This window comes from Gracilinanus agilis, chromosome 1 (genome assembly GCF_016433145.1).
Source record: "Gracilinanus agilis isolate LMUSP501 chromosome 1, AgileGrace, whole genome shotgun sequence".
NCBI lineage: Eukaryota > Metazoa > Chordata > Mammalia > Didelphimorphia > Didelphidae > Gracilinanus > Gracilinanus agilis.
Window position 1 is genome coordinate 142,261,429 of NC_058130.1, and position 22,418 is coordinate 142,283,846.

Sequence of the window (22,418 nt, forward strand, 5' to 3'; positions counted from 1 at the left end):
AGTTCTTTGCTGAAGTTCATTTGAAACTCTTGTGGTTTGAGACTATATCCTTCCCTTTTTGGTCTTAGCTTGGAGCCCATCCTGAACATATTGTAACTATTGATTATGACTTACAAGATTCACAAAGCACTGATCTCAAAGAACACCCAGAATAACTCTATTAAATAGGTGGTACAGATAATGCTAATTCCTATTTTCCAGACAAAACCCAAGGGTCAAAGGGATGAAGTCACTTACCGGTAGTCTTTTAGCTCTGAGGATCAAGGCCTGGGTTTGACCTTAGGTCTACTGACTTCAGGCCCAGCAATGTCTCCTCTATGTTAGCTTGTTGGACTGCTAGAAGAGCAGAATCCTAGGGTTACATTGAGCAGTCTCATGGTCTGAGTTAGGGTCTTGGAAATAGCTAAGTCAAGAGCTGAAAAACAAGGAACTCGCCATCAGATTTTCTTCACATTCCTAGAGAAGACAGTTGAGTCAAACCTTTCCCAGAGGTGTTTGAGGAGATACTGACCTCCAGAAGTCCTCAAAAAAAATACCAATCAAACTACCCTTTCCTTCAAGCTGTGACTGATTTTGTAACAACTTATTAGAACACATACAACTCAATGACTATATTCCTTTCCAATAAACTGTGCTGAAATTCCATCCATGTTAGAGTTTTTTAGAATTCTTAGAAGCTGTAATTAAAGTCCATTTAAAGGGCAGCTATGATCATGTGGTTGTTGGGGATATGATTGGGGATGTAGACTCTAAACAATCACCCTTGTGCAGATATTAATAATATGGATATAGGTCTTGATCAATGATAGTAAAACCCAGTGGAATTGCTTGTTGGCTACCAGAGGGGGCTGGGAGGAGGGGAGGGAAAGAACACGAATCATGGAACCATGGAAAAATATTCTAAATCAACTAGTTAAATAAATAAACCTTGGAAAATAAGTAAAGAGCAGCTAGGCGGTTCAGGAGATAGAGGACCTAGATTCAAATCTGGCATCAAATACTTCCTAGCTGTGTGACCCTGGGCAAGTCACTTAACCCCAGTTGTTCAGTCCTATCAATTCTAAGGCAGAAGGTAAGGGTTTAAAAAAAATTTTTTTAAGGCCATTTAGGAGACACACCAGGTCATTTTTATTACATTAGATTCATACTTCTTTAAATCAAACAAATCCCAAACCTGTATTTGCCGGCACAATCTCTGTATTTGCCTGACTTGGCTCTAAAAAATATCCAGCTGTTTCCAATCTCTCCCCTAGAAAAGTTGAAGATGTGCTTTCATCGAAGATGATTTCAATTTCAATGTTCACTAGGCTCTAAGGGTAGTTCCCAAATAGGATTTCTCCAAAGTTGTGAGCAATAGCAGCCATCTTTTCGACTAAGTGTATGTTTCCCAACGGAGCTACTTGGAAGGACAACACTCGGATGTTTCAATTTGGAATATTTTTTACAAAATTAGTCAGAGCTTCTAGAGTGGAAACCAAGTCTCCAAAAGAAAGCTCTGAACTCCTTACACCAGAATTCCCTTGTTTTCCTTTTTCTTATCTCTAAAAATGGGAAAACGTCCCCTTATTTCTCAATCCTGCTATTGCATGGTTAAGACTTTTTTTTAAATTTATTTTTCATTTCTTTTTTATTTTTCTTTTGAATATTTTCTCCTAGTTACATATTTCATGTTCTTTCCCTCTCCTCCAAACTCCCCTTACCACCCTTAGCCAACACACAATTCCACTGGTTTTCACATGTATCATTGATCAAGACCAAATTTCATATTATTGATAGTTGGACTAGAGTTATCGTTTAGTGTCTTCATCCCCAATAATATCCCCAACAGTCCATGTGTTCAAGCAGTTGTTTTTCTTCTGTGTTTCTCTTCCCACAGTTCTTCCTCTGAATGTGGCTAGTTTTCTTTCTCATAAGTCCCTCAGCCTTGCTCTGGATCCTTGCATTGCTTCTAGTAGAGAAGTTCGTTATGTTCGATTGTACCACAGTGTATCAGTCTCTGTGTACAATGTTCTCCTGGATCTGCTCCTTTTACTCTGCATCAATTCCTGGAGGTCATTCCAGTTCACATGGAATTCCTCCAGTTCTTTATTCCTTTGAGCACAATAGTATTCCATCACCAACAGATACCACAATTTGTTCAGCCATTCCTCAATCTAAGGACATTCTCTCATTTTCCAATTTTTTTGCCACTACAAAGAGCAACAAAAGTACAAGTCTTTTTCCTTATTATCTCTTTGGGGTATAATCCAAGCAGTGCTATGGCTGGATCAAAAGGCAAAAGCCCTTTGAGCATAGCTCCAAATTGCCATCCAGAATGGTTGGATCAGTTTACAACTCCACCAGCAATGCATTAATGTTCCAATTTTGCCACATCCTGTCCAGCATTCATTACTCTTCCTTGCTGTCATTTTAGCCAATCTGCTAGGTGTGAGGTGATACTTCAGAGTTGTTCTGATTTGCATTTCTCTAATTATTAGAGATTTAGAACACTTTCTCATGTGCTTATTGATAGTTTTGATTTCTTTATCTGAGAATTGCCTATTCATCCCTTGCTTATTTATCAATTGGGAGATGGCTTGATTTTTTGTACAATTGATTTAGCTCCTTGTATATTTGAGTGATTATACCTTTATCTGAGTTTTCTGTCATAAAGATTTTTCCCCAATTTGTTGTTTCCCTTCTAATTTTGGTAGCATTGGTTTTGTCTGCACAAAAACTTTTTAGTTTAATGTAGTCAAAATTATTTATTTTACATTTTGTGATTTTTTTCTAACTCTTGCTTGGTTTTAAAATCTTTCCCTTCCCATAGATCTGACAAGTATACTGTTCTGTGCTCACCCAATTTACCTATAGTTTCCTTCTTTATATTCAAGTCATTCACCCATTCTGAGTTTATCTTGATATAGGGTGTGAGATGTTGATCTAGGCCCAATCTCTCCTATATTGTTTTCCAATTTTCCCAGCAGTTTTTGTCAAATAGTGGGTTTTTGTCCCCAAAGCTAGGTTCTTTAGGTTTATTGAAAACTGTCTTGCTGAGGTCGCTTACCCCTAGTCTATTCCACTGATCCTCCTTTCTGTCCCTTAGCCAGTACCACACCATTTTGATGACTACTGTTTTGTAGTACAGTTTAAGATCTAGTACTGCTAGACCACCTTCCTTCATATTTTTTTTCATTATTTCCCTTGATATTCTTGGTCTTTTGTTCTTCCAAATGAACTTTGTTATTGCTTTTTCTAATTCAGTAAAAAAAGTTTTTTGGTAGTTTGATAGGTATAGCACTAAATAGGTAAATTAATTTGGGTAGGATGGTCATTTTTATTATGTTAGCTCGTCCTACCCATGAGCAATCAATGTTTTTCCAATTGTGCAGATCTAGTTTTAATTGGGTGGAAAGGGTTTTGTAGTTGTGTTCATATAATTCCTGTGTTTGTCTTGGCAGATAGATTCCTAAGTATTTTATATTGTCTATGGTGATTTTAAATGGAATTTCTCTTTCTAACTCTTCCTGCTTCAATGTGTTGGAAATATATAGAAATGCTGATGATTTATGTGCGTTTATTTTGTATCCTGCAACTTTGCTAAAGTTGTTGATTATTTCCACTAACTTTTTAGTTGAATCTCTTGGATTTTTTAAAGTAGACCATCATATCATCTGCAAAGAGTGATATCTTGGCCTCCTCATTGCTTATTTTAGTACCTTCGATCTCTTTTTCTTCTCTGATTGCTACTGCTAGTGTTTAATGTTAAATAATAGAGGTGACAATGGGCATCCTTGTTTCACTCCTGATCTTATTGGGAAGGCTTCTAATTTATCCCCATTGCAGATGATGTTTGTTGTTGGTTTTAAGATATATACCATTTATTATTTTTAGGAAAAAGGCCCTTCTATTCCTAAACTTTCTAGTGTTTTCAGTAGGAATGGGTGTTGTATTTTGTCAAAAGCTTTTTCAGCATCTATTGAGATAATTATGTGGTTTTTGTTGGTTTGCTTGTTGATATGGTTAATTATGTGGATGGTTTTCCTAATGTTGAACCATCCTTGCATTCCTGGTATAAATCCCACCTGATCATAATGAATAATCCTTGCTGGAGTCTTTTTTTTTTTTTAACCCTTACCTTCCATCTTGGAGGCAATACTTTGTATTGCCTCCAAGGCAGAAAAGTGGTAAGGTTAGGCAAAAGAGGTCAAATGACTTGCCCAGGGTCACACAGCTGGGAAGTGTCTGAGGTCAGATTTGAACCTAGGACCTCCCATCTCTAGGCTTGGCTCTCAATCCACTGAGCTACCCAGCTGCCCCCTTGGAGTCTTTTTGCTAGTATTCTGTTTAAGATTTTTGCATCTATGTTCATTAGGGAGATTGGTCTATAGTTTTCTTTCTCTGTTTTTGACCTACCTGGCTTTGGGATCAGTACCATATTTGTGTCATAGAAGGAGTTTGGTAGAACTCCTTCTTTGTTTATTATGTCAAATAGTTTGTATAGTATTAGAATTAGTTGTTCTTTGAAGGTTTGATAGAATTCACATGTGAATCCATCTGGTCCTGGGAATTTTTTTCTTAGGGAGTTATTTGATGGCTTGTTCAATTTCTTTTTCTGATATGGGATTATTTAAGTATTCTATTTCTTCTGCTGTTAATTTAGGCAATTTATATTTTTGTAAATATTTATCTGTATCACCTAGATTGCTATATTTATTGCCATATAATTGGGCAATATAGTTTTTAATGATTGCCTTGATTTCCTCTTCATCAGAGGTGAGGTCTCCCTTTTCATCTTTGATACTGGTAATTTGGTTTTCTTCTTTCCTTTTTTAAATTAGATTGACCAGTACTTTGTCAGTTTTATTTATTTTGTCAAAGTACCAGCTTCTAGCCTTATTTATTAATTCAATAGTTCTTTTACTTTCAACTTTATTGATTTCTCCTTTGATTTTTACAATCTCTAATTTAGTTTTTAAGCTGGGGATTTTTAATTTGTTCCCTTTCTAGTTTTTTGATTTGCATGCCCAGTTCATTAATCTTTGCCTTCTCTAATTTGTTATTATATGCACTCAATGATATAAATTTCCCTGAGTATTGCTTTAGCTGTATCCCACAGATTTTGGTAGGATGTCTCATCATTATCATTCTCTTCAATGAAATTATTAATTGTTTCTATGATTTCTTCTTTAACTAACTGATTTGGAAGAATCATTATTTAATTTCCAATTAGTTTTTGGTTTGCCTGTCCATGTGCCCTTATTATTATTTTTATTGCATTATGATCTGAGAAGGTTACATTTATTATTTCTGCTCTTTTGCATTTATTTGCCATGTTTCTATGCCCTAGTGTTGACTTGTTTCTATTCTAGGGCCTATCTGTGATTCTTAGGATCATAGGTTTAAAGCCGAAAGGGACCTTAGAAATCATCTGGACTACCCCCCCCCCCATTTTACAGGCAAAGAAACTGAGACCCCCCAAGAGATTAAATAACTTGCAAGAGATCACACAGATTGTTACTAGTAGAACCAGGATCTGAACCCAAGTTCTCTACCTCTAAATCCAATGCTCTTTCCATTATCTTTTGTCAGCCTGCACTATGCTTCAAGAATTCATAGGGACTTCAGAAAATCCTAAAATAGAATTAAAATGCAGGTCTATAACCTGTGACCCACTTCCTCTAAGTCAAATGTTCCTTGAGCGACCTCACCTTGGCCTCTGCTGTCCTTATTACTTGCCTCCCTTCTGTACTACTGACTACTCATATACACATGTATCTGTATCATCCCCTCTATCGGAATTCCTTGTGGACATACTAGAATTGCTAACTCCAGATCAGATGGCTGGCTAAAACAGCTGGCTTTTAGGGGAACTAAGCAATGAGGAAATAGCAAAAGCAAGAACACTAAAGAATTGGCCTTTCATGGAGATGGGGAGCTAACCTGGGCCTGGCAGGATGTGGCATCTTCTGGGTGCTCCTGATAACAAGACAGGGTCTGTTCAGAATCCTGAAGAGAGTACACATGCTGCCAAGAGGAATAAGGAAAGGGGCACGTCCTTTTGTCCTAGTTCTGAGAGAGGCCTTGGCCTCACGTAGTCCTATCACAGCAAAGTGTACGGCTCTATCGCCTGACCACATGTTCTTCCCTACAGCCAGCAGTGATGACATGACCCTCACCAGCCCCAGCATGGAGAACTCCAGCGCTGAGCTGCTCCCCAGTGGAGACTCTCCACTGAATAAGAGGATGACGGAGAATCTGTTGGCCAGCTTGTCAGAGCATGAGAGGGAAGCCATCCTCAACGTCCCTGCTGCTCAAAACCCTGAAGACCTCCGTATGTTTGCCAGGTGGGAGCTTTGGTGTAACCAAGCAGGTGGAACTTTACTCATTAGACACTCAGGAGTTCAAAGACTTTTGGGCAGATCCGTGACATGACCAAATCTATGACTGGAAGTTTGACCTGTAAGCAGTATGGAGCTGACCTGGAGTTGAGGAAAAAGGAGGGTAGAAAAACATGTTAGATGGTTATTGCTACGATTCCGGCAGGTATAGTAGGTGGTAACAGCTTCAGAGATTTAGAGCTCAAAGGGGACCTCAGTGGTCACTGAGTTTCCCCCCACCCCCACCCCATTTTACAGATAGGGAAACTGAACCCCAGTGTAATTAAGTAACTTGCTCAGGGTCACACAGCTAGTAAGTGTCTGATTAAAGATCTGAACTCTGTTCCTTCTGACTCCCAAGTCCAGTGTCCTGCCCGCTCTGCCTGGTAGCAATGGGAATAGAGAAGAAGCAGCAGTAGTGAGAGAGCTTGGAGACAGAATTGATAAGAGTTTGGACACGGTAAGAAAGTGAAAGATCAAAGCTATCCCAACAATAGGAGTCAGAAATAATGAAGTCAGCAAGACCGTGGCTTTGGACATGTGGAGTTTCAGGACTGGCTTATAATTCAGTCAGATTCCAGAATCTGTCTGTTAAGCAGGTAGTCTGTGTAGGGCCCTGTACCAGGGCGAGCGGCAACAGATTTGGGCAGATGGTCTGAATAGAAGGGACAATCAAAGCAGTGCAGTGGGGGTTGGGCTAGATTTTTTTAAACCCTTACCTTCCACCTTAGAATCAATACTGTGTATTGGTTCCTAGGCAGAAGAGCGGTAAGGGTTAGGCAATGGGGGTTAAGTGACTTGCCCAGGGTCACACAGCTAGGAAGTCTCTGAGGCCAGGTTTGAACCCAGGGCCTCCTGTCTCTAGCCTGACTCTCAATCCACTGAGCTATCCAGCTGCCCCCTGGACTAGATTATTTCTAAAGATAATTCTAGTTCTAACATTCAGTGACTTTTCTTGAGCAAAACCTTTGATGATTAAATTGAAAAATTAGTTTCATTAAACTTTAAAAATAATAAAGTCCAGCTGTTACCTAGAATTGGTTTTGAAATCTTGCAGGAAGGTCTGTTTCTTCACAAGTTAACTCAAGGTGCAGGCTGTTAATTAAGTCCAGATCCTGCTAATTACCATTTAGTCTTTCCCCAATAGGTGAATGGCAGAGTAATGAGCAACTGTTTCCCTCAGAGGACAAATACATCAGTGCCTCATTTCCAGCAGTTTTGAGGATTTCATTTCTATAAAAAAGGGAATTAGCTTTAGGTTTACAGTACCATTTCACTGGATTGCTATGATAGCCTGTCTTAGAACTAAGTCACTTCAAGTGCATTGTTTCCCTGCTGCTGCTGGCTAGTAAAATTCTGATTTGCCCTCAGTTTCTCATGTACGTAACTGCTGTATCAAGTGAGGTGTGTTTGTATTCTCCTGCACGCACCTACAGCAGAGTGGATTCTGAGATCCTCTGTAAAAGCAATTTGGTTGAGAACCTAGGAAGGGACTAGAAACCCCCCACCCCCACCAAATAACACATAGAAGAGCATTGTTTCTTCTAAGCACCTCTGCCTGACTTTCTAGCTATGTGCCTATGAACCAATGTCGGTGTGAGCCAGTGGGAAAAAAACACTGCATTGAACAAAGAAAAAGGAGGCCTGGTATGGATTTTGCTACTCACTTGCTATATAACCTTGGGCAAAATCACTTCATTTCTCTGGCACTCATTTTCCTCAATAAAACAACAACAACAACAAATCTTACCTTCTATACCAATACTGGGTATTGGTTCTAAGGCAGAAGAATTGTAAGGGCTAGGCAGTGGAGGTTAAGTGACTTGCCCAGGGTCATACTGCTAGGACGTGTCTGAGTCCAGACTTGAACCTAGGACCTCCCTTCTCTAGGCTCTAAATCTACTGAGCTACCCAACTGCCTTTCATTTTTCTCATTTTTAAGACAAATCTTCCCTCCCTGTTGTTCACACTTTTTTCAGTTGTATCTGACTTTTTATGACCCCATTTGGGGTTTTCTTGGCAAAGATACTAGAGAGATTTGCTATTTCCTTCTCTGGCTCATTTTCCAGATGATGAACTGAGGCAAACATGGTTAAGTGGCTTGCCCATGTCACACAGCTAGGAAGTATGTCTTCCTGATTCCAGGCCTGGTATTCTGTCCACTGTGCCAGCTATGGGCCCCTCTGCCCACCCAAATTCAGGATAAAATGGAATAATGGAAGTGGGCGAGTCCAAGCATGTTTGGCAGACAGAAATAAGGGATGATAAATTTAGAAAGTTCTTTGGAAAAATTACATTATATATCAAAAACAAGGTATTTAGTGAATAGTTTTTTTTTTTGGCAAGGTAGGAAGGACTGCCAGCCCAATCCCTCTAGCTATATACTATCCATTTAGGATCATTCATGCCAAAACAGTAAGAGGTGGCATGGCTAACCAAATGAGAAAACCTATGAGAATGCTGTTCAAATGGTCATTATCTCTATAATTGAGACCAAGCCAAGAAGTTCTGAGGACTGAGTTCAAGTCTTGCTTCTGACATCCTGGCTGAGTGACTCAGGGTTAGTCACTGAACTCCAGTATTCTAGGACCCTGTAAAACTAAATTGCAGAGGTGATGCTAGCCTGCATTGGTAAATTAATTTCCCATTGGTCATTCCCTGCACAAGTGCCCTGTCCCTATTTCATGCTAGTGAGTAACTACCAATTAAAGGAGACGGGGACCCACAGGTGTGGAAATGACAGAGGGAAACCATGTGGTGAACATGTGTACTAATGGAAAAGGACTTGGGTTTGATTATTACTTCCGGCTACTTTTACTTTGTGAGCATGTACTTTGGTGTTCTCATCTGTAAAGTAAAGGAGGTGGGACTAGATGGAATGAGATGAAGCCCCTTCCAAGTCTGTGTGTCACTTTGTGATCCTACTTTCTTTCTGCTTAGTCAGGTCTAGTGGGCCCAGCAGTCACTTTAGGGAAAACAGTTTAGGGAGATAGCAGCTCCTTCCTAAGCCAGATCATCTCTGCCGTGTAGCTTTGGTTGTGGGTGAGGAGGACTGTCCAGGACCAGTCAGGGAATCAGATAGAAATCTCCTTCCAACTGTGAGGGGTTTTCTTCCAGCTCACACTTTCTTCTCACTCTGTGCCTGCTCCAGTGAAGCTCTTTAGCTCAAGTATTCCTCTCTCCTTCAGTCTGAGTGGTACTTGAATAGACGTTATTCTGAGACTGCCCTGTATGCTGTTTGAGCTGTGCTTGTCTTGCTGAGGAATCTGAATGAGTATGAATGGACAGTCCCAAAGTGCCCCCCTCTGAATAGCTCAGGGCAAGTGGGAGGGGAGCACAGAAACTATGAGAGCAAAAAAGGCTCATGGTGTCAACTTTTCCCCATGAAAGACTCCTGAATACACACCACCCCACTTACTGAAGAACAGAGGTCCTTCTTGTCCAAAGCCAGCTTAGCTCCAACCCCCAGGACCACTTGGGGTAATTGGGAAATATTGCAGAAATAGCCAGTAATATTCCTTGGCTGCATTAGCTGTCTGGAGAAAATGCTGGCACTTCCATTTCGGAGAGGGAGACAAGGGATTGGGCCTAAAAATCTCAAAAGTCATAAGATCCCCAAAAGGCAACCCTTTATCAGAGGTGCCCAGCTCTATGCTGGACACCAATCCCACCATCCTCTATTGGCTGAAGGAAGAGGGATGTGTGCATCTCTACCTCTGCTTCTTGATGTTTAACCACCTTCTCTTAGCCTTTGTGTGAACTGAGTGTGTGAGGGAGAAAAACATACAAGTTATCATTATGCTAGACATTAGACATAAAATGAAGCAGGAGGCTAAAATAGAAAGTGAGATGGAAAGAGACCCGTGAAAGACCTGAGTTTGTCTTTATATCACTGTTTACCAACTATATGATCTTGGGCAACCTTTTTAACTTTTCTGTGCTTTTTCTTTTTCTTTTTCCATATTTTTTCCAATTACACACAAAAATGATTTTTAACATTTATTTTCTAAAATCTCGAGTTCCAGATTCTCTCCTCCCTGCCCTGAGAAAGCAAGAAATTTGATATATACATATAGTCATGCAAAACATAGTTTCATATTAGCCATGTTGTTAAAAAAAAACACAGACCAAAAGAAAAAGATTCAAAAGTATGCTTCAATCTGCATTCAGACTTCATCAGTTCTTTCTGGAAATGAATAGCATTTTTCCTCATAAGTCCTTCAAGAACAATCTTGGAGAATTGTATTGCTGAGAATAGCCAAGTCATTCAGTTGATCAATATTCAGTATTGCTGTTACTATGTACAGTGTTTTCTTGGTTCTGCTCACTTCACTTTGCATCAGTTCATATAAGTCATTCTAGGATTTTCTAAAACTATTCTGCTCATCATTTCTTATGGCACAACAGTATTCATACCACAACTTTTTCATCCATTCCCTCATTTTTTAAAAACTCTTACCTTCTGTCTAAGTATCATTTCTAAGAGAGAAGAGTAGCAAGGGTCAGATTGGTGACCCTAGGTCTTACCATTCCCCAGTTGATGGACATCTCAATTTCCAATTCTATGCCATCACAAAAAGAGCTGCTATAAATATTTTTAATACGTAGTTTTTTCTTTTAAAAAAATTTCTTTGGGATACAGACCTAGTTGGTAGCATTGATGGGTCAAAGGGTATGCATGGTTTTGTTGCCCTTTTGACATACTTCCACATTGTTCTCCAGAATATTTTGATCAGTTCGCAACTGCAACATCAGTGCATTAGTGTCCCAGTTTTTCTGTACCTTGATTTCCTTAGCTTTCAGATGGAGATAATCATCCTTGTATTGTAAATATTTTCAGACTTTATATAAAACACTATATAAATGCCAGCATGATATAGTGGTAGGAAAGCCAGACTCATCCAGGAAGATCTGGATTTAAGTCCTGATTTCTGATTCATCCAGGCTGGAGATCCTGGGCACAGTACTTTTCTTTTTAGTGTCTGAGGAAACTCTCTAAAGTTGCTTATCTGTATATTGGTGGAGAATTTACTCACTGGGAGGAGTTCCCTATGCCATTGAAATCACAAGTCTAGTCCAAAAATAAGATTCAGTTATTATCCCTGACATGTCAACCTGAGAAGGTGATTGTAAGAACCAAATGAGAGAAATTACAAGCTTTACAAAAGTTGTCTTTTTTACATTTGAGGCCATCAGAGGTGGCCTGGAATAAGGGTATGAACCATCTGTTGACAAGGCCAGCAAATAACCCTATAATACTATAGATAGGGTGTTGGCTCTTAAGTCAAGGGACCTGTATTTAAATCCTGCCTCTGATGTTTATTACCTTTGTGACCATGGACAAGTGGCTTACCCTCACTGTCTCAATTTCTTCACTGGTAAAATGAGTGGTTTGGATAAGATGGCTTTTGAGGTATCTTCCAGCTTTATAGCTATGATTCTCAGATCTGGGAAGGGCCTCACAGATGTAAAGTACTGTCAAGGACCTTTTGAGGTGCATTTATTAATTTCTTCTTTCCTCTTAGGCTTTTACATTATTTTCGGGGTCGTCATCACTTGGAAGAAATTATGTACAATGAAAACATGCGACGATCCCAACTGCTGATGCTCTTTGACAAGTTCCGAAGTGTGCTGGTGGTCACCAACCACGAGGACCCAATTATTTCAGTTTTCCAGTCACTTCTAAAATGAGAAGTATTTCATGCTCAGAGGAGCACTCACCCTGGAGAATTCTTTGAACCACCAAGGGCTAGAGAAGAGGGGGAGGCATTCCACAAAAAAGGGTGACTCTTGGAACCATAGCTGGTTTCCCCTCAAGCTCCAAGCTGGATCTTCCCGTTATTTAACCTCCTTTTAAGAAGCAGCAGTGCCTATGTGGGTTCCTAAGGATACGGTTATTAGTGGAATCTAAAGGTCTTACTTATTTGGACCTTGAATTCTAGATATAGGTGGAGAAGAGATATTTGGTGACTCAATTAGCTTGAGGAAAATGTCCTAAATAACACGATCTTAACTCACATGCTGGCTTCCTAATCTGGAATCAACTGTAGGCTCCAGCTTAGCTTGAGCTTGCTGCTAGATGGTGGCATGGGAACTCCCTCTAGCCATCAGCCCTTCTTCTTAGATTGCCAGTCATTCCTGGACCCATCACTATCCTTTATCATCACTGGTTGGTGGGTTGGGAGAAGCTAAGAGGCCTTCCTTTCCCTGCTTAAGTAGCATGTGTTTTGTTTTTTTTTTTAAGTTTCTTTTAAAGGCTAATCTCCCCAACCCAACTGTGGTTCAGTCTCAGAGCTAATGGACTATTGAAGATGTTATAGAGGAGCGAAAGGGCCAGGAGTCAACTTCCTAGCTGCTCTGTCTCATGCCTTCCCTCTGTCCCTTAGAATTATCATTCAGCTTCTCCAAGGAGCACACCCTGCCCCTAAAGGGAGACACAATCCCTTGATCCAGTCCCCTCCCCCCACCATAAAAGCCATTATAAAAAATCTGGTTTAACCCTTTGGGACCCTCCCATACAGATATAGCCTGAAAGAATTGATGGCAAGGGACTGCAGGTGGCCAGAAGACCAGTAAGTAGCAGTGCTAAGGTAATGGGAAAACATGAGTTTCTCTCCATGCTGTGGCATCCACCCCTGATGAGATTCACAGCCAATCAGATCTTTTTTTTTTTTTTTTTCAGAGCCTCTCCCAGACTCTGTCCATGGAATAAGTATACTTTCTGTGCCATTATGGTAAAATGCTTAACTAGGCAGTGACACTGGGGTTTCTTGATATTAGATGGTTTTTGCATCAGCTGGAAGCTAGCTAGGTTATTCCTGGGTCAGCAGCATTGAAAACAATTCAATGCCTGCTCCAGGCTCCCTAGGAAGATTCACTTTGGTCCCCAGGGCAGATTCCTGGATGAGGCCTACCAGGATATCTTGGCTGCAGGTGGCAGCATCAGGGCTAAAGAGAAAAGGAAGACCATGGCTCTGGTGGTATCTTCAGAAGCCCAGGGCTACCATCCTGCTGTTTATGCAAGGCCACAGAAGTCTGAAATTAGAAAGTCAAATTGCTTTAAAAGGAGAGAGTTAGGTACCTCTAACCCATAACTTCAAAGCCAGAGGGGCAAGAGCCACACTCTCCATGAAAGCTGCTAACATTCCTGCCCTAAAACACCAAACTAAAAAAAATAAGGCACTAATATGTACATGACTCACCTAATATTGTTTTGTTGAATCAAGAATTTATTTTCTAAACTCCTAAAAATCTTTGCTGTAGCCTAGCCAAACCATGTTGACACCAGCAGCAGCAGCAGCTCAGCTTCCCTAGCTGGGCCCTAGCCACTGGCCTGCATTTCCTGTTCAACTTTCCGATCTACCACACTGACATAAGGGTTGCCTTGGATATAGAATCTGAGTGGCTTTTGGGCCCACTCCCCAGCATAGTTGATACCAATCCGGGCTGCTGCCACCACAGTATGTTCCCCTGGCCTTTCAGGGCCCTCCTCCAGCCAAATGGTTTTCTCTTCTGCCAGGTCCTTCTGGTCAAAGCTCTTGTCAATGGCCAGGGCTTGACATAGCTTAGAGGGGCCATTGCAAAGTTCCCGGTCCTTGAGGGCCCTGGCAGCTCCTTTACGGTGGGCATTTCGAAGCTGCCGCATCATCTCCAGGCCTTCCACTGGCTCGAGGGAACGAAGAAGGATGCAAGCCCCTTCACCTGTAGACAGTAAGCAAAGCCTTGAATTAAGGGGATGAAAAGGATTTTTGAAGAGTTTCTGCTAGTGAATCAAGGTGACACAGGGCAGGGTCAGAACTGTGTTATCCTTAGATAAGGATGGAAATGCTGGCTGGAAACTAATCTGGCTAGAGCAATGACTTGTGATTCTATTTTCTGAAAGCAGTGAAATATACTTTTTAGCCTTGCTAATTAGTTTGTAAGTTTTTATTTCAATACTGTCAGCCGTCAATCATGAGAGGGAGATCTGCTTGGGTACTTCTGATCTTTCCTCCTCTGCATCCTCCACCTATGCTCATGGAAACAGAAGAGTGAGTCATAACATAAGGAAAACCAGGTCCCGTTATTCTTTTAAGGAAAAAACTATTTTTAGTGCAAATAACTCTGTATACCCAAATCTGGGACATACTCCTCCTGGTCAAGAGATTAAGGCTTGCCAAGAGGGACAGAAAGGAGAGAGAGGCTTAACATTAGTCTCTGTCATAAAATGGGCTGATATATTGGCTCTGATATGTGTGTGACCTGGATAGTACGAATCTCTATTTCTCTCTGGGTTTTATTTTCCTCATCAATAAAATGAGGGGTGGAGGGTAGTGAGATTGATAGGATCTTATCTAGTGCAAAACACCCGATTCTGTAACCCCACACCAGTATTGTAGTAATAAAGGCAGAAAAGGCCTCCCTCCAAATTGGGGCAGGTCAAATTTTGGAAAAATCCAGTCTCCAAATAAGTTTTAGGCATAATACCTCCTTTATAGTCAGCCTCCCACAGGCTTTATCTGAACCATCTGTGAGGCCAGCAGGGCTGATCTCGGGCGTACTTACTCCTTTGCCAAGGCCTCGCTCAGCCTCCAGCCCTGAGCTTACAGGGCTGGCCCTGGAGCTCACCAACCCCAGATTATTTTCCCAGTGAATAAAGCTACCTGGAGCCCAACAGCACTGTTTGTTGGGGAAAGTGATGGCCAGAAGCTTCCCAGTCTGTGTCTCACCCACGTGTCATCTAATGTCTATCCTGACTGGACCGAGTCAGAGGAGCTGATCAAATCAGAAGAATGCCACCAGAGTGAAGAACGAAAAAAGAAGGATCTTCTCCCTGGTACCTTTCCAAAATACACTACATGAAGGGAATTCTACACAAGTGTGTCTCCATAAGAAACAGAAGCACGTGCCATTTCCCTAGTGCCTTGGAATTTAACCAGGGTTTTTGGGATTGTATGTGGCCCTTTGGTGTCAAGCACTGGGCATTCATGTGAACCAAGTCCAAAACGGCAGGGTATTTTTGTTGTGGCATGGGGTAAGAGGATCTCTTAAGAATATTCCTTAAGGGGGCAGCTCAGTGGATTGAGAGTCAGGCCTAGAGATGGGAGGTCCTAGGTTCAAATCTGGCCTCAGACACTTCCCAGCTGTGACCCTGGGCAAGTCACTTGACCCCCATTGCCCACCCTTACCACTCTTCCACCTAGGAGCCAATACACAGAAGTTAAGGGTTTAAAAATGTAAAAAAATATATATATATATACATATATATATGGGTTTAAAAATGTAAATATATATATATATATATATATATATATATATATAGCTGCTCAAGTCATTTTGACACTTAAGTGATCAGAAAATAAATCTCAGGTAGAAAAGTAAAAGGCCTGTTGGGAGTCAGAAAGCTTGGGGCTGAATTTGAGCTCCAGACTCCTCTCTGGGCTTTCCTCTTCTAGTTTCAAATCCTATGATCCTAAATGGCTTCCCCTCATGGAGCCCCAGTTTCCTCATGTATAAAATTAGGATAATATGGTAGGGCTGGTAAGGCCAGCAATATAAATCTTCATGCAGTCCGAGATAGTGTCATGGGAGCACCAGCACTGATGGGGCTACGATGGGAACTCCTTCATTCTCACCCTCTGAAGGGATGGGCCTTATCTGGAACATAGTTTAGACTACCTCCTCACTTCCTCTGCCCCCACAGCCCTAACTCCCTCCTTGGTCAATCTGCCCCAGACTCCTTCACGCCTCTGCCCTGAGGGACCCTTCCTGTTGCTTCCAGGGCATCCCTCTAGATTTGTTCACTGGTTAAGAACTAACTAAAGGGTTACAAATGGAAGTAGAAAAATGCAGACTCCAACCTGTAAAGGCCAAGCCTTTAGTGAGGGGTTAATGGTGGGAAAAACACTGCAATGTCAAAATATCTTTTTTCTACTAAACCAGAACCTCTATTCATACTCTCCCATAAACTTCGGTTCTTACAACCACCCTCCCCCTTGGCTCCCTAGACAGGCAGAGAGTCTCCTGACCGGGGACACAGCCCCTGGGGACAATCGGGCAGGCCGAGTTCAACTGAGCTTTCATGATCAATCCAGCCTCTGGCTGACAAATTTGAGCTGCCTGAGAACAGGATATTCCTGCCCCTCCACCCCTGTGACTCACTGCCCTTCTTGCCTCCTTCCCCAGCACTGGACTCCTGTGAGGGCCTGGTGCCTCTGCCACAGAGTAGACTATACTTCCCTTTTACTCGTTCAGAAAAAATCAGACTGAAACATCCAGCAGAGCTCAAAACTGTTGGGGAAAGTGAGGGAATCCTTCCTGGTACAGACTGGAGAGTGTAGAAGCTGGCAATCTTGGCCCGGATGTGTCTGCAAACACCCCCTCAGCAGCCGGTTTTCAAAGAATGTAAAGATATGATCAAGGCCAACAAAGCCTTGAAATTCTAGCTCCTCTGCAAATACTTCGGCAGTTCCTCAACTGCTTGTTCACATCCAAGTGTGTCTGGAGGTGGCAGGGCATCAGAGGGCAGTGCCTGGCCCCGTGGCTGAGGAAAGCCAGGCTTAAGGTAACAATAGCACCTCACCTCCACCTCCCACCCCCTGGCTGGGGCCATGTATCTCTCCATGGGGGACATTTCCTGGCTACAGGATATGTTCATTGTTTGGCCCTCTATAGACCCTTAAGAGTGCTTGGCCAGTTTTCTTTTCATCATCACTGTGTCTCATCCTATCAAGTAGGGGACCTACTAGAGGAAGAGAAGGCAGAAATAGAGGTCCAGAGAAATGAGGTCTTGCCCAGTATTATGCAAGTAGGCCAAATCTGCTTTATGTCCCTGCAGTGAGCTCTTCCAAAACACATTCCCCAATAGCCCATCAATTTTCCTGCCTTTGTTAATGGCACTACAAACATTCTCTCAAATTCCCAAATCCAAGAATCACAATTCCTTTCTTATAGCTAATTTTCTCAAATCTCCTTATGCCATATTCCTCTCTATTACATTCCTGACAAGTGGCCTCCCCAGATTTTCCCTGAAGACCTCCAAAAGGGAATTTCCTAAGGCAGCCAGTACTACTTTTGAATAGCTCCAATTGTGAGGAATTTTCTCCTTATATCAAATCTAAATATATCGCTTTCCAAAATCAACTCAGTGCTCCTAGATTTGCCTTCTGGAGTCCAGCAGAATAAAGAAAAGCTCTAAATACATGAAGATAACTGCTCTGGGATCACCTCTAGTTCCTGCAAACAAATCGTCACCATTAGGGTTGCCCCCCAGGTGCCCTCCAGCTTATGAAAAACTTGTCTTTGCTATCCATAAACTGAGTTTTTTTAGAAGTAAGATTTTACATTTACCTCTAAAGGGTCTCATCCAATCTTCTTTATTATTAAACCCTCATGTACTTCCTGCCTGGACTACCATTCTAGCTTCCTAACTGATCTCCATTCTACTCTCGCTAGCTAATCCATCCTAATGAACCACTTTGATCCTCTTCCCCCAATGCAAACACCTTCAATGGCTCCCTCCTTCAAGTCTAAGGGGTTCAGTCATTACCGCTCTCAGGCGGAAGGCTCGGTGCTCTGAGGATCTGAAGAACAAAATAAAACAGCCCTCTATGAGAGGAATACACGTATGCTCACACAGGTAAATGGCTGCTCTCCTTTTCACTCATGGAGGCCTAGAATGACAAGCCTGCTGATATCTTTTGACTCATAAATAAATGAGATTTCAGTGAGGCAGAGCTGCTCAAAGTCCTCAGCCTCACTCTCTCTTCCAAGCTGTGGAGCCCGGTAGCATGACAAAAGTCAGACGACCAGCAGTGGATGGCCTTGGCTTCTTCCGTGTCTAACCAAGCTCTAGGCACACCTCAGTGCCCGCTTCTGCCACCTTCTGGCCATCAAAACCACCCATTCTGCCACCCCCTAACTCACTGACGCCAGCCAAGACAGCTGGGGGGCGGGGGGCACCCCAGGAAGAAAGCAGCCCTGAAAAGGGCTCCGGCAGCCCGAACACGAGGCGCTAGTCTTTCTGCCCACGCCGTATGGCCCAGTAAACACAAGGAATATGGAGAGAGAACGCCAGCAGCTAGGCATTAGGAGAGGCTCCACCGCTGCAGTGCTGCCGGGCACCGGACACGTCCAGCTCATTCCTTTCCCTGCCCGCCGTCTCACCGTCCCCCTGCGCTTCCCACCTAGTTGCATAGCCAGAACTTCCAGAACCAGTCTTTGCCCCGGCAACGCCAAACCTTCTGTGTCTGTCTGGTTTGCTGGCTGCCAGACCCCGTTAGGCCGAGGATCTGGGGTTCTGACCCCGCCACTGTTCTGCTACAGACTCCCACCGTCCTTTTCGGAAAATGAGCCAATGAAAATGGGAAAACTGAGGCTTCTCAGGAGAGCAAAGTGTCCTTCCTGGGCCTGCCTCTAGGGAAGGGACCCATTTCATGGAGCCACTGTGCACCTGGCCCTGGAGGAAGAGCAGCAGCAATCCCTGGTGGGCCCTCAAGGCTGCCCGGGGAAGTGCTCAGTGCAGGCCCCCCTCTGTGACGTGACTCTAATGTGAGTGAGCCAAAGGCTGCCCCTGCTGGTAGGGCTGTTTCCAAGCACAGCCCTGTACTTCGGCCCAGCCAAGCTCAAGCAGAAGAATCAGTCATGGCGCGTTATCCCTGTTAGACACTCGGTGACACTCTCCCGAAAGATCGGAAGGGTTCTCGCTCCTGCCCGACCCTCAGCAAATACCCTGGAAGCAGGGGTGGACCTACGCGCTGGACAGATGGGGAACTGGAGGCCTCATGAAGCCAAGGGAGATCTCTTTGCTAAGGCCACCCGGCACTTACTTCAAGCCTTCTGTCTTTTTGAAAACTTACCTTCTGTCTTCGTGTCCCTTCTAAGAGTGGTGAGAGCTAGGCAACAGGGGTTATGTGACTCACCCAGGGTCACACAGCGAGCATGTGTCTGAACCCAGGACCCTCCAACTCCAGGCTGGAGCTCTATCCACTCTGCTGCCCACCTCGCTGCTCCCAAGTCACGGGGCAGTTAAAAACCTTCCACAGTAACAGCCACTCCTATTCTGGTGGCGTTTTGTAGTTTACAAAACCCTTTTTTCATAGGAGGGACATCACGCAAATATTGTTATCCTCGTTCTACAGGTGAGGAAATGGAGGGTCAGAGAAGTGCCAGGATTTGCCCAGTCGCACAGCTTGTACAGAAGCCAGCAGAGCGGAGAGTGAGCGGGGCCCTGACTCCAGAGGAGCTAGAAAGGGAGAAGCAGCCGGCATGGGCTGAGCGTGTCAGCGTGCACCCTCCGAGGCCATTCTCAGATGACACAACTCCCATCCCGTGATTTTTTAACCCTTACCTTCCATCTTAGAATCAATACTGTGGATTGGTTCCAAGGCAGAAGAGTGGTAAGGGTAGGCAATGGGGGTTAAGTGACTTGCCCAGGGTCACACAGCTGGGAAGTGTCTGAGGCCAGATTTGAACCCAGGACCCCCCTGGTAAGAAGACACTTACGATGTGGCCATCGTAAGAAGACACTTACGATGTGGGCCTCGGCTCAATGGGAAAGCCAGGGCTCCAACAGGGAGGGCAGACACCCAGGAACCAGAGCAGCCACTCCAAAGAGGGGGCACACAGGACCGGCTCCACTCAGCTCTGACACTCCCCTCCCCAGGCAGGTGGCACCATAGTGCCCAGAGCACCAGGTCTGGAATCAGGGAGACTCACCTTCCTGAGTTCAAATCTGGCCTCTGCCACTGCCTAGCTGTGACTCTGGGCCAGTCACTTAATCCTGTTGGCCTCTGTTTCCTCATCTACCCCAAATGCTCCTTTTTTGCCAAGAAACCCCCAAATCGGGTCAGGAAGAGCTGGACACAGCTGAAAACGACTAAACAATCAAAATTCAATTCACTGCATTGACTCCAAAGACCTCCAGGATCAAATACAAAATGCTCTGTTTGGCATTCAAAGCCTTTCATGACCCGGCCCTCTTACACCTTCCCTCCTACCACAGACTCTGACCCAGTGGCAGGGGCTCCTCTCTGGGCTTTATACAAGATGACTCCAACTGCAGCGGTTTCACCGGCTGAGCCCAGTGCCTAGAACTCTTTCCTTCCTCAGTTCTACCTCCTGGCTTTCTGGATGCCTTCGAGTCCTGGCTAAAATCCCATCTTCTGTGAGAAGCCTTTTCTGATTCCCCTTAATCCAAAGGCCTTCCCTCTGTTCCTAAATATTGTTTGTACAGTTGTTTTTAGATTGGCATAAAGTTTTCTGATCAGTGCTTAGCCCAGTGCCTAGAACATAGGCACTTAAAAACTCCCTGACAGTCACTCCCTTCTGATGGGAAGGAAGCAGAACCGCCTAATGGAAAGAACTCTTTTTTTTTTTTTTTAATTAAACTCTTACCTTCTGTCTTGGAGCCAGTATTGGCTACACAGTATTGGCTCCAAGGCAGAAGAGTGGTAAGGATAGGCAATGGGGGTCAAGTGACTTGCCCAGGGTCACACAGCTGGGAAGTGTCTGAGGCCAGATTTGAACCCAGGACTTCTGTTTCTAGGCCTGGCTCTCAATCTGCTGAGCTACCCAGCTGCCCCCTGGAAAGACTTCTTATGGAAGCGAAGTGGCTTAGTGGATAGAGTTCCAGGCCAGCAAGACTTAGGTTCAAATCTGATCTCAGATACTTCCTGACTGTGTGACCCTGGGCAAGTCATTAAACCCAACTGCCTAGCCCTTATGGAGCTTCTCCTTGGAACCAATACTTGATAGTTGTTATTGTTTCTAAGATAGAGGATAAGAGTTCATTTTTAAAATAATTAAGAAAGAGCTCTTGAGGAGTCCTGGCTGCATGACTCACTAGCTTTGGGATAAATAACTTTCCATTTCTCTGGAACTTGGTTTCCTTCTCTATAAAAGGAGAATAATAATCCCTGCCTTGCCCATATTATAAAGTTGTTTTAAGGCTCAAATAAAAATGTATTTCAAAGTGCCATATAAATGGTCAGGTACCAGAAATCATAATGTACACTTGCATAAATTGCAAAATATTATAAAGATATGAAAGAATAGGCATTATCATAGTTATAGTATATTAATTTGGGCTGAAATAGTGTCCAGAGCTAAAGATTAGCTCCAGAACAGAAGAAAAAAACTGTGTAGGTGGGCTGTCTGGGGAGGCCTTGAAATATGAGTCTTTGGCAGGGGTGACTGAGAGTCTCTACCCACCCGGGCTAGGAAAGAGGGGACCAAGAGAAGGGAGGAGGGACTTCAGAGACTCTGAAGGAGAAGAATAAGAAGAGAGAAATGGTGAACTGAGAAAACTAGAGGGTGAAAGCTAGAAACCAGGGGCAGAGAAAAGGATCCCCAAAATCTGAATCAATAATTAGGAACTATTAAAGTGAAAAAAAGTAAAGGGGCTCTGAAGGGGAAGAAGTAAAAAACTGGGGCCTGAATAAGAACCCAGGCCTGTCCCTGGGCAGGGCCCATGCGTGAGGAGAAAGTTTATAACATGTGTCTGACAAAAGGCCCTCAGCCATCTCCGGGAAATAGCTTTGGGAAGAGTCAGTGTAACTGAAAGCGCCTTTAAGAAACCCATTGTGCTCTCTGAAGGGCTGTGGGGCCAGCACATCTTTGGCTGTCTCATTCCTGCGGGTTTGAGGGTTTGAAGCGCCCAGACCACACAGAGAGTTTGTGAACATCGCCCAACACACAGGTGCTGGGGGAGCCAAAATGCTGACAAGACAACTTTCTTTCCTCTCAAAGATTGTGCTCTTTTATTCTGATCCCCAAAGAGAAAACTGGGTGTTTTCTTTCCCAAACAGAAGACAAAATTAGGGGCTAGCAGAATCTCATGTATAAACTTTTCCAGTCTCCAGATTCCAATTCTCTTTACTTCTTCACGCTCATTCCCTTAAGGGAGAACCAAAACACATTTATACTTTCCATTCATTATCTCATTTGATCCTCATTATAATCCTGGGGGGCGGGGGAGTGGAGAGAAGGGGGCAGAAATTACTGGCTCCATTTTTCTGGAGGAGGAAACTGAGGAGTAAACTGACTTACATATCAAAAAAAGCAGAAAGTGACAAAATTGGG

The 22,418-nt window shown here is 43.3% G+C and overlaps 2 protein-coding genes across 5 annotated transcripts in view; one reads left to right on the top strand and one right to left on the bottom strand.

Annotated features, from left to right (window-relative positions):
* The window catches only part of NPRL3 (NPR3 like, GATOR1 complex subunit), a 67,099-nt gene extending 55,040 nt beyond the window's left edge, over window positions 1-12,059 (top strand). For all 4 annotated transcript variants that reach the window (XM_044657683.1, XM_044657675.1, XM_044657689.1 and 1 more), the window contains 2 exons: window positions 6,134-6,326; window positions 11,885-12,059. In XM_044657683.1, the coding sequence (XP_044513618.1) occupies window positions 6,134-6,326; window positions 11,885-12,050 (359 nt within the window). In that variant the 3' untranslated portion in view covers window positions 12,051-12,059. The remainder of the gene's footprint in view (window positions 1-6,133; window positions 6,327-11,884) is intronic.
* Window positions 12,060-13,674: 1,615 nt separating this feature from the next.
* Window positions 13,675-22,418, bottom strand: part of MPG (N-methylpurine DNA glycosylase) — a 60,200-nt gene continuing 51,456 nt past the window's right edge. Inside the window, exon 4 of the mRNA XM_044657707.1 lies at window positions 13,675-14,060. Within this exon, the coding sequence (XP_044513642.1) occupies window positions 13,681-14,060 (380 nt within the window). The 3' untranslated portion in view covers window positions 13,675-13,680. The remainder of the gene's footprint in view (window positions 14,061-22,418) is intronic.